The 12,381-nt window shown below is 43.2% G+C and overlaps 1 protein-coding gene across 3 annotated transcripts in view; it reads left to right on the forward strand.

Annotated features, from left to right (window-relative positions):
• The window catches only part of LOC122684220 (sterile alpha motif domain-containing protein 5), a 981,181-nt gene that overhangs the window by 871,149 nt on the left and 97,651 nt on the right, over positions 1–12,381 (forward strand). For all 3 annotated transcript variants that reach the window (XM_043888222.1, XM_043888224.1, XM_043888223.1), the window contains 2 exons: positions 8,210–8,260; positions 8,383–8,432. In XM_043888222.1, the coding sequence (XP_043744157.1) occupies positions 8,210–8,260; positions 8,383–8,432 (101 nt within the window). The remainder of the gene's footprint in view (positions 1–8,209; positions 8,261–8,382; positions 8,433–12,381) is intronic.

Consider the following 12,381-nt stretch of genomic DNA (forward strand, 5'->3'; position numbering starts at 1 on the left):
GTTTAAGCAAATCAAACCAATAGATAGCCCTCGAGCACTTCTCATGAGCAGAGAGCCTGTGCAAGACTTTGGAGAGAAACACCCATAAGAAGATCGACCCATCCTGTTCATTGCTGTCTCTTTATCACTTCATATGGGACCTGGTGCATAATCAGTGCTGAATAGTTTTTGTTGGAGTGTGTTTACGCAGACACACTCTGGCTCAGATAGTAAAGCGTCTGCCTGCAATGCCGGAGACCCGGGTTCGATCCCTGCGTCAGGAAGATCCCCTGAAGAAGGAAATGGCAATCCACTCCAGTACTCTTACCTGGAAAGTTCCATGGACGGAGGAGCCGGGTGGGCTACAGTCCAGGGGGTCGCAAAGAGTCAGACACGACTGAGTGACTTCATTTTCTTTGAGGGAATGAAGTGAGCAGAAGAGTGTGTATCTGCTAAGTCACTGCAGTCATGTCCGACTCTTTGTGACCCCATGGACTGTAGCTCACCAGGCTCTTCTGTCCCTGGGATTCTCCAGGCAAGAATACTGGAATGGGTTGCCATGCCCTCCTTCAGAAGATCTTCCTGCCCCGGGGATTGAACCTTCCTCTCTTTGCTTACTGCATTGGCAGGCAGGTTTTTTTTTTTTTTTACCACTAGCACCACCTGAGAAGCCCCAAGCCGAAGAGTACCTCCACATAAGGACCCTCAGGCATAGTGTTTAAGACAGAGCTGGGCAGGGAAGGTTTAAGGAGAGATGGGTTTGTAGCTGGAGCTGAAGGATGAGTAGGGTTTGGGTGGACAGGAAGCAGCAGGACATTCTAGGTAGTCATGAGCGAAAGTGAAACACTAGGAAAGCATCTACTCGGGGATGGTGGACCCAGCACCCAGTCTCTGAGAAAAGGGTTTATGATCTGATCAGTTGGTTCAATGGGCCTCTCCTTCAGAAATGTCACCTTTATCCTGTCTGCACTGTGTTTCCACATTTGGGGAAAGATTTTGGAACATAGACGTGACACAGTACTAAGCCCTGTGCTTCTGAAATTGATGTGGGCATACAGATCAGCTGAGGATCTTGGTAAAATGCAGGTTTTGATGCAGGAGATGGGAAGTGGGGCCCAAGACTGCCTTTTCTAACCAGCTTCCAGGTGATTCTAATGCCCGTGATGTTGTTGTTCAGTCATGTCTGACTCTGCGATCCCACAGACTGCAGCATGCCAGGCTTCCCTGTCCTTCACTATCTCCCGGAGCTTTCTCAAACTCATGTCCATTGAGTTGGTGATGCCATCTAACCATCTCATCCTCTGTTACCCCCTCCTTCTCCTGCCCTCAATCTTTCCTAGCATCAGGGTTTTTTCCAATGAGTCGGCTCTCTGCATCAGTTGGCCAAAGGATTGGAGCTTCAGCTTCAGCATCAGTCCTTCCAATGAATATTCAGCATTGATTTCCTTTAGGATTGACCAAGGAGACTGGTTTGATCTCCTCGTTCACGATGCATGAAGCACTTTAAATAGCAAAGACAAAGCATTAGGATTTCAAGGTTTATTGGACAGTAGTGTTTGAGTGGACATGACACTGCTCCATCCTGGGGTTTCAGAGTCAGAAAGAAACTTGAAGACAATCAAATGGTCTGTTTATCTTTTGTTGCCATTGGAAAAACCAAATAAAATAAAACTGAGATCTAAAGTGGGAGCCAGATTGGAACATAATTCTACCGGCTTGAAGTCAGCATCTCCCACTCTGCCATGCATTGTGGTCCAGGTCTGTGAGGGGGACGGCAAAGAAGCTGGTGTGTATGAGAGCAGATGCGTTGGCTGGGAGAAGGGAGAAGCAGCATCTCCTAAAGTGATGGGAGTGAGAAAACTCCCATGAAAACAGTGAGGTGTAAAACCTGGTAGAATGAACACATGCCGCATTGATGGGCTGGAATGGAGGAGTCAGACAAGGGGAGGATACCTGGCCAGCAGGGACATGCCATCACTTCGGGCTTCCTGTTAAGTGATGGATGCCACATGTGTCTTTTTTTTTTTTTTTAATTAATTAAATTATTTATTTGGCTGTGCTAGGGCTTAGTTGTGACATGTAGGATCTTTAGTTAAGGCACGTGGGATCTAGTTCCCTGACCAGGAATTGAACCCAGGCCTCCTGCATTGAGTGTATGGAGTCTTAGCCACTGGACCACCAGGAAAGCCCCCATCGACCACCAGCAGCACCTTTGCCTGGCAATTCAGAGGTTTGTTGCTGCTGTTCATCGAATACGTTGGTAAGAGCCTGTGGCTCTTGTGGCTGAAAGTTGTAAACACACAGCCCTCTTGCTTTTTTCTGCCTTCCTCTTCCTGTTCCCGAGGTGGAAGAGGAGAACTTGGCGCTAAGCGGGGCTGGTGGGCTCCTGATGTTCTTCCTCCCTGCTTTTGGAACAAGCAGACTGGTTTATCCCTTTTGCTTTCTCAGCTGTGAAGTTCCTTTGGCTTCTAGCACTGCCAGCATCAAGGGAGGGAGAGGTGCGGATTTCCACAAAAACGTGAAAGCTAGGTTGGTGTGGGAGTGAGGGCCGGGTACTTGTTTTCCAGGCCCTATTCTGCCTTGAGTGGATTTTGACGTTATATTGCACAGCGAGTGTAGTGCTTCAGAGTGAAAACCCAGCCATGGAAGGTCAGAGCTTTAATTTCTTATTTGACCTCAACTGATGTGACTGCTTCCCTGGTGGCTCTGATGGTAAAGCGACTACCTGTAATGTGGGAGACCCGGGTTCAATCCCTGGGTCGGGAAGACCCCCTGGAGAAGGAAATGGCAACCCACTCCAGTAGCCTGGTAGGCTACAGTTCATGGGGTCGGAAAGAGTCGGACACGACTGAGCAACTTCACTGGTTGGTTCACTGATATGACTGCAGGGTGTGTTGGTGTGTGTATCTATGTTGCGTGTGTGTGAGTGTGTGTGCACGTGCCCAAGCAGGTGGAAACACATACATGCTCTCATGTTTTGGTTTTAGGAAACCACTTATTTCATCTTGAAATATTTTTCTTTTTTTGCTTTTGTGTTTGACATGGGCTTCCCAGGTGATGCTAGTGGTAAAGAGCCCACCTGCCAATGCTGGAGACAAAGGGATGCAGGTTTGATCGCTGACTCGGGAAGATCCCCTGGAGGAGAGCGTGGCAACCCACTCCAGTATTCTTGCCTGGAGAGTCCCACGGACAGAGGAGCCTGGCAGGCTATGGTCTATAGTGTTGCAGAGTCAGACATGACTGAAGCGACTTAGCATGCATGCACATACATGTTAGACATAATAAACATTCAGGGAATTGTTTCCAGAAATTGTCCAATTTAACAAGAAATGAATATGAGGTTTTTTGCCCTGGTAATTTTTTTGTCATCTAGTTCCTTTCTTAAAAAAAACTATATAGTACTATGCTTTAGTTTCTTTCAGTCAAACTATGAATATGAGATTATTTCTAAAATCATCATGGACCTTTATTGTTAAACATAAGCTGCTTGCATAGATTTATGACATTAGTTATTAAAAGTTTTTAAACTTCAAGAAAGTGTTTTAAACAGGGCATGGCCTAATTTGAGAAATTAAGTTTTGATATCTCTTAAGAAGTTTTTAGTTGTTGAGATAAAACTAAAGTTATTATCAGATTTAGTTTTTTAGAATAGTTATTATGCTTAAAAATATAAAAGTATTATGTGCTTTCACACTTAATACAGAGGCCTTTGCAGGAATAATCATTGGTGTTTTCACCAATTCAGAAATATAGAAGCCACTGCAGAAATAATCAATCATTGGTGTTTAAGAATCCTTCTAATGAATGCCCTGGCAGTTTAGTGGTTAGAATTCCACACTTTCACTACTGAGTCTGTCACTGTTTTCATTTTTCCCCAGTCTATTTGCCGTGACGTGATGGGACGAGATGCCACGATCTTTGTTTTTTGAATGTTGAGTTTTAAATTAGCTTTTTCACTCTCCTCTCTCACCTTCATCAAGAGGCTCATTAGCTCCTCTTCTTTTTGTGCCATTAGGGTGGTGTCATTCCCCTCATTCAGTTTAGTTCAGTCGCTCAGTCATATCTGACTCTTTGTGACCCCATGGACTGCAGCATGCTGGGCTTCCCTGTTCATCACCAACTCCTGGAGCTTGCTCAAACTCATGTCCATTGAGTCAGTGATGCCATCCAACCATCTCATCCTCTGTTGTCCCCTTCTCCTGCCCTCTATCTTTCCCAGCATTAGGGTCTTTTCCAATGAGTCAGTTCTTTGCATCAGGTGGCTGAAGTATTGGAGCTTCAGCTTCAGCATCAGTTCTTCCAGTGAATATTCAGGACTGATTTCCTTTAGGATTGCCTGGTTTGATCTCCTTGAAGTCCAAGGGACGCTCAAGAGTCTTCTCCACCACCACGGCTCAAAAGCATCAGTTCTTCGGTGCTCAGCTTTCTTTATGGTCCAACTCTCTCATCCACACATGACTGCTGGAAAAACCATAGCTTATTCCCCTCATTACTCTGGCTGAATTAGGAGTGGACAAGAGGGCAGCCTAACCTGAGAATGGGACAGGGAAGGAGGATGTCAAGGAGCCTTTCAATGCCCATTCTTTTTTTTTTTTCTAATGATTCTTTTAATTTTTTAAAGTTGAAGTATAATTGATTTACAATGTCACGTTAGTTTCTAGTGTACCACAAAGTGATCCAGTTATATATGTGCGTGTGTGTTTATGTATTCGAAAAGAACATAGAATCTTCTCCATTATGTTTTCTCCCAGGATATTGAATATAGTTCCCTGTGCTATACAATAGGACCTTTCTTTATGTATTTTATATGTGGTGTGTATCTGTTAATCCCAAGCTCCTAATTTATTCCTCCTTCCCTCCCTTTTCCATAGCCTTAGGTTTGCTTTCTATGAGTCTGTTTCTGTTTTGTAAACAGGTCTATTTGTATCATTTTTATAGATTTCACATATAAGTGATATTATAAGGTATTTGACTTTCTCTACCTGACTTACTTCACTTAGAATGATAATCTGTAGGTCCATCTGTGTATCTGCACATTCTCTGCCCACTTTGACCTGAATCCATCCTTCTTTATTATGTAAGCAGTACCCCTTATTACTGCATCTGTGTATGTATACATGTATGTATACATGCAGCAGTCATGGTGCTCTTTCTGCCTGGCTCTTTCACACCGTTTCATTTCACATTGTGCAGTGGAAGAAATCTATTTCTTTTTTAGTGCTAAACAGAATAAAAACCTGTCCAGCACTTTTTCCCTCAAGTGTGTATGACACATTTCCAAACCTGTCTCATGCTCTGCACAGGTGTTTTATCCAACTGTACATCTGTACCTGCTAGCTTTAACTCTTTACTGTGATGTTCTATTTCTTAGGCTCAATGGTGGGCCCACAAGGCTTTCATCATATTCACAAGTGCATGACAGAATGGTAGTCTTTTGCATGTTTGTCGTTAATATCATGTGACATCTATCAATATCATAATAGTAGAATTTTGCCAAATAGCGCATTCTGTTTCCTCACCAAGCATCATATAGGTCCTTAACTTAGTGGGTAATTTTACAACCTTCTCCTCACTTTTGTAGTATTTTTTACTTTAGGGTACATTTAGTCTAAGAAATCCCTCATTGTAATGATGGTTGTCTCTCCTTGAGAGATGAAATTTATAATGTTTGCTCTGAATCACATTATTTGTGGCATGCTCTGTGGGTGGAAAAGCACTAGAAACAATCACAGTGCGAGATCTCCTGTTCAACATATTCTGTTCCTGATGAAACAGATGTTCTGCATGGAAACTAACTGGGTCCATTATTTTAATGGGGTGAATTGTAATACATTATACATCAAACTTACACCCCAACCAATTTCCTAAGTAGCTACAGCACAATCAAATGTCTGTTATAAGTGACAAACTAACATGTGAAAATGAATTGTTTTAGATTATTAGTTCCAGATCATCAAACATTTAATATGATTGTTAACAAGCATCAGCTTTGTATGCAGGAATGGGTACGTTTTGCATAATAAACCATAAATATTGTGTTTATTATGTGGAGTAGCAAATGATGCACCAATAAATAAAATTTATTAGAAAAGTGCAGATAAAAATGTACAATAAAAGCAGGTAATTTCTGATGGTAACGACAACCCTATATGCAAAACAGAAAAAGAGACACAGAAGTACAGAACAGACTTTTGAACTCTGTGGGAGAAGACGAGGGTGGGATGTTGCGAAAGAACAGCATGTATACTATCTATGGTGAAACAGGTCACCAGCCCAGGTGGGATGCATGAGACAAGTGCTCGGGCCTGGTGCACTGGGAAGACCCAGAGGAATCAGGTGGAGAGGGAGGTGGGAGGGGGGATCGGAATGGGGAATATGTGTAAATCTATTGCTGGTTCATGTCAATGTATGACAAAACCCACTGGAAAAAAAAAAAAAGCAGGTAATTTCTTATCAGGGTCTGCATTATCTTGTAAGTAGAAACTTGGAGTATCAAGACAGTTAAGAACAGAGGCAGGAAGAGTTGAATCCGTTACTTTGTGTTGATGGGTATGGATTTGGGTGCTAGAAGGACAATTTCAGAGAAAATTTCAGAGGAACTAATAGAGTTGTGTCATAATTCTGAGGCTTCTATACCAACTCCTGAATGGGAAGACTTAGGATGAAAAAATTGCCAACTATACCTTTGCTTACTTCCTACAGTTGAAGTTTGTAAATTTCTCTATGCACTGATGCTAAAAGGTTCGATATCAGGGCGTCAGATTGGTTTCTAAGCACCAAGAACCTCCAAAATACATGTCCCTTTTGTTGACTGCACTTGAGTCTGACATCATACCAATCAGACTTAGAATGTAACTCAAACATTTCCATACATTGTTTTACGATAGATATATATTTGATCATTATAAACAAAAGTGGTAATACAAACCAAGAGCATGTTAACCAGAGAGAAGTTCAATGGGACGTCACACCACTCTGATATTTCCTCATAGCAAATGAGGTCCTGGAACTGGAGTCGAGTGGGTTGCCAGTCCGTCAAAACAGTTTTCTCCTGTGGTCTGCTTATCCACATCACCCCATTCTCAGATGTAACCACTCCAACACTCATTTTATCTTCTATATTTGTACCAGATTCCCGTTATCTTGTTTACATTTATACTTTTGTTCAGAGTTACATTTCATTGCTGCATTTTAAAATATTGGTCTAGATTTGTAATTGTGTTAAAGATGAAATAGGCAAACTGAAAAAATAAAAGCAATTGGATGCAAGTGAGAATTTGTAATTTGAGATGATCTTTGTCCATTTCCTGAATGTTAACTGACTAATGTTAACTAAGAAAACAGTCTTCACATAGTACCCATGTAGTCCTGAAGAAGGTAGTGATCTTTTTTTTTTTTTTTTGGTAGTGATCTTTAAGAACACAATAGGATTATCGGAAAACTTTCATAATTTGATACTTCAAGCTTGTATAATGTTGGTCATGTTACTCCTTCCTCTAAAGCTGCCCATTTTCCTGTTTATGACTTACTGATCGGCCGGGAACTGATCTTGGACCACCCTGGTCTTGGACCACACTTTGGTGTGAACCTTTGCTTTAGCACGTATTTAGATTTAAAGCTTTTCTCTAGTTATGAAAAAATATCAGTGTGGTGCTCTGTTTACTTATATAACTCATTTTTCGATAGTATGCCATAACACTTCTAATAATGTCATTATCCTGTTTATTTCAATATATTTTTTAATCACAGGTAACTGGTGTATCTTTTTTATTTTTTTTCTTTCAAAGGGGTACAGTTTTTTTAAAACTGTGAAATGAGAGTATTATCCTCTGTAATTTTATCTCTAAAATCCTTTGCATCCCCTGCCTCTTCTTTATGACTTCATGACACAAATGGATCATAGTAAATTCTGTGTCTTTGTGACGGCCCAGTCTCATCCGGGAAATCATTTTACCATTAACTCTCCGTACTCTTCAGTTAGATTTTGCCTTTCTCTTCTGCAATAAAATTGTCACCAGTGTCAAGCGATGTAATTTGGAAAACAGTTCACTTTTTAAAAGGCTAGGGCTCTCATTTAAAAAAACAGTTTTTTTCAGAAAATCTGTTTATCTCCTCCCACTGTAACCTGGCATTTCCCAACTCTCCCCCATCTCTTCTTACACATTATTTGTCTTTCCTGGTGTGTGCCACGTTTGGAAGTCTCATTAAACCAGCATCTGTTCTGTTTTAGGAGAAACCCGAAGCCAGCCCCACGTCACTTCAGCTGCGGTCCCAGATCGAAGTAAGCACAGTGACTTTAATCATCTATTTTTGCTTCTGTCTGTTTTTAAAAGTGGTATTATGTAAAAATGAGATGAAGCCTGCTGTTCTGCCTGCACTGACCCTACGAATCTTCTCTCCTAGGAGTCGCTTGGCTTCTGTAGCGCCGTGTCAACACCAGAAGTGGAAAGAAAGTAAGTTTTCCTCCTTCTGTCCTGGAGCAGAATTTCTAAGGTGTCCTTTAGGTCCTTTCTGACGGAAATGGGATAGGTGATTATATGCATACTGTGTATGTACTGTGGAACTTGAAGTTCATTTTCCTTGCATGTGTGTGTGTGTGTACATGTATGTAGGTGGATGAGTGTGTTCTGTAATTCAATTGGTGATGCCCAAGGCTTCTGCAAAGTGTTATTGATTTCACACTTCTTGTTGTAAGTGAACCTGAAATATTTGAAAGTGAGTGTGGAGAAAAGGAAGAGACAGCTAAGTCAACCAAAATGGTTTTCTTCTTTTACACTGGTTTTTGATACAGGATGGAAGTCATAAAGAAGCAAAGTATAAAAATATAATACATTCCAGAATAAAACAATGATTACAGTACCCCTCTGCACCTTGCTTTGGAGTGTGTGGTGTGTGTGTTTATGTGTGTTAGTTGGTCAGTTGTGTCTGACTCTTTGCAACCCCATGGACTGTAGCCTGCCAGGCTCCTCAGTTCATGAAATTCTCCAAGCAAGAATACTGGAGTGGGTGGCCATGCCCTGCTCCAGGGGATCTTCCCAACCCAGGGATCGAACCCGGGTCTCCTGCATTGCAGGCAGATTCTTTACCACGGAGCCACCTTAAAACAAGAATAAACACTTGTCACAGAAGATGGTAAATGCTCACTAACCTTTCCCGTCAAAGGTAGTCCTTTTGGCTTACTTGTCCTAACTTGGACCCTGTAATCTTGACTCTCATGGAAGATAATTCTATGTTATAGTTTATATTTCCAGTATTTCTTTTAGGTCACTTAAGGGAAAAAAAAAAAACAAAGCAAATTTTTTTTTCTTTCCCTTTTCTACTTTATTCCATCATAGTTATGCTAAAAGGTTCTATTTATGATCTTCTGAGGTAAAGAAATTTTGAGAAGTCCCCATCTTTAAACAGATACTTCCTCTGGCATAGAGCCACTTAGACTGTTTGAGGCCAAGGGAGGCGCAGAAGTGGTTTAGGCGTCAAAAGTATTTCTGGAACGATAGGCGAGTGTGTGTGCGCTTTGCAGCACAGCCCTGCCTAATCCGTCCACGTGTGTGCGCGGCTGGCACGGACACGGCTTCCAGGAGCCGAGGCCGCCCTGCCAAAGCTTCAGCCTCACTGAGCGGATTGGGTTTCAGGCCTGGGGGATGCTGGGGGTGATGAGCAGAAGAAATCCCAGGCCATTGCCCCCTCAAGGTGGAGAGATAAGTCTGAATTTCCTTTGTCTGAGTTGCATGTCTTCTCCGGGGGACTTAGCAGTGTGGAGGCTGAAGTAGCTGAGAGATGTGAGTTGACCTCGATTTTGAAATCGGAGGTGTGGTGATGTTGAACTGAAGGTGGGCAGAAGCTCTGCGTGAGAGGCTGTGGGCTCCTCCGACCTGGTTTGCTACCTCTGTGGCGTGACTCAGGCTGAGAACTCAGGTGATCTCTCAGTCTCTGAACCTATAGGGGGACAAGAGATCTTTGCCTTTCCTCCTAAGAGGAAGTGACTCACCAAATTTATACCCATCTTAGTTAGGCTGGTGTTTCTGCTTCCCCTCAATTGTGGGTAGTCATTCTTTCCGTGTTTATGTGCTCCACTTAGTAAAATATGGCATGACTCTTGTGGTCCAGAGATAGACTAACAGCCTTCTGAGGTTAACAAATTTCTCTGTCTCTCTCTCTCTCTGTCTCTCTCTCTCTCTCACACACACACACAGACACACACACACACACACACACAGGTGTTGACAACCCCCCGCTGCCCCATCTGGCATACAGGCATTTTGCTTCTGTTTTACTAAATTGTTGTTGTTTAGTTGCTCAGTTGTGTCTGACTCTTTTACAACCCTACGGACTGTGGCCCTCAAGGGTCCTCTGTCCATGGAATTTCCCAGGCAAGAAAACTGGAGTGGGTTACCATTTCCTCCTCCAGAGGATCTTCCCAACCCAGGGATCGGACCTGCGTCTCCTGTGTTGGCAGGCAGGTTCTTTACCACTGAACCACCTGGGAAGCCCATGTTCTAGTAAATGGTTTCCTTAAATTTAGTTGTTTCTAAATAATTTGAAGGTTTCCATACATCTTTTCCTCCATTTCCCTTTCAGTGGTTTTTGAAAACGATAATACTTTTTTAATTAAAAAAAAAAAACAACTTTTGAAAAGAATTTTAATACAGAAAAGTTTCAAGAATTTTGTGATGAGCTCCCGTGTGACTTGTACTTCGACTCACCGATTTGTATGCTTCGGCTCTCTCTTCTGTACACTCCTGTGTGCTTGTAAATATTTTGGAATGCAAAATCCTGCTATTCTGCAAATGAAGATGCTTGCTGGTAACTTTGCAGGCCCTGGAGGATGACCTGGCAAACCAGTTGGTTGTCTGGTTAGTGACTACAAAGTGTCTGCCAACCGTAATACCCTTCTGAGTCAGCAGTGTTGTTTAATTGGCAGAAGGTTTCTTGTACTTTTTTATCCAAAAGGCAAGAGAACTCAGTAAACACAAGGTCAACAGCAGCACCACCTTAGGAGCAGAGGCATGGGTGACACCAGGAAATGTGGGCGCTGAGGTGTTGGCGCTGGGGGCTCCTGCCTTCCAGAGCCACTGTCTCCTCCACACACAGTTGTCTCAGGAGCCTCAGCCCTCCTGTCCTTCCTTCTCCCCCAGTGAAAGCGTGTTCTAAGGAAGGTATCAGGCATTCATTATAATGCAAATCATCACCTCTCTCAGTGGTATTTTGCATTTAACAGCACTTAAAGTCTTCAAGTCACAGTACTGTAGCTCTGGCCAGAAAAGACCCAGGAGGTGGGTTATCTGGGGAGACCAGCAGTGAGACTTCTGATATACCTGGCAGGACAGCGCCTGAGCACCCTGACAGGTCAAGCTCCTTGGACTCTGGTCTTCAGATATGTAGTGTTAGTCTCTTGGTCATGTCTGACTTTGTGATTCCATGGACTGTAGCCCCCCAGGCTCCTCTGGACATGGAATTCTCCAGGCAAGAATACTGCAGTGGGTAGCCATTCCTTTCTCCAGGGTATCTTCCCGACCCAGGGACTGAACCTGGGTCTCCTGCATTGTAGGCAGAGTCTTTACTGTCTGAGATATGCAGGACCTGCCTGGTGAAAGGATGGACGGATGCATGGATGGGGAGAGAGAGGTGGGGGGATGGAATATGGACCTGCCAGCTGCTACCCACCCCCCTGCCCTCCCGCAGTCCTACAAAGTCCCCATTCATCCTTTTTCCCTTACAGTCTGTAGGCCCTCCGTATGCTTTCACTGAGAATGTACTAAAGAAGGCCGCCAGAGCTCTTCTATTTCTATCTATTTACATGGCCTATTGATGAGACTATCCACTTTATTACACCAATCTTGGATTTGTGTTGACTGGTTGAAAAGGTGAATGCTTGTTAAAGTTTCTTGTTACTCACCAGTTATTCTCAAGAATAACTGAGAGAAAGAATTTTTGTTGGAAAATATCTTTTATAACTGTATCTATATGGAATGGGTGCGGGCAAGAAATGTTTCCCTCCACAACAGGTCTGTAAAGGTGGAGCCATCAGCCACTGCAGAGCCCCCAGCCCTCACCCCAGGGACTTTTGTATGGAGAAAAAACTGGAGGCACTCTGTGCTTTGGATCCTGGCCCTGTTAAGATGCATACCTAAGGAATAATTTCAAATAGCACAGATTGCAGCATCTTCCCATATGTCAGTTCATTTAGTTCAGTCACCCAGTCGTGTCCGACTCTGCGACCCCATGGACTGCAGCATGCCAGGCCTCCCTGTCCATCTCCAACTCCCGGAGCATACTCAAACTCATGTCCGTCACGTTGGGGATGCCATCCAACCATCTCATCCTCTGTCGTCCCCTTCTGCCTTCAACCTTTCCCGGCCTCAGGATCTTTTCCATTGAGTCAGTTCTTCCCATCAGGTGGCC

This window comes from Cervus elaphus, chromosome 26, assembly GCF_910594005.1.
Source record: "Cervus elaphus chromosome 26, mCerEla1.1, whole genome shotgun sequence".
NCBI classification, from domain to species: domain Eukaryota; kingdom Metazoa; phylum Chordata; class Mammalia; order Artiodactyla; family Cervidae; genus Cervus; species Cervus elaphus.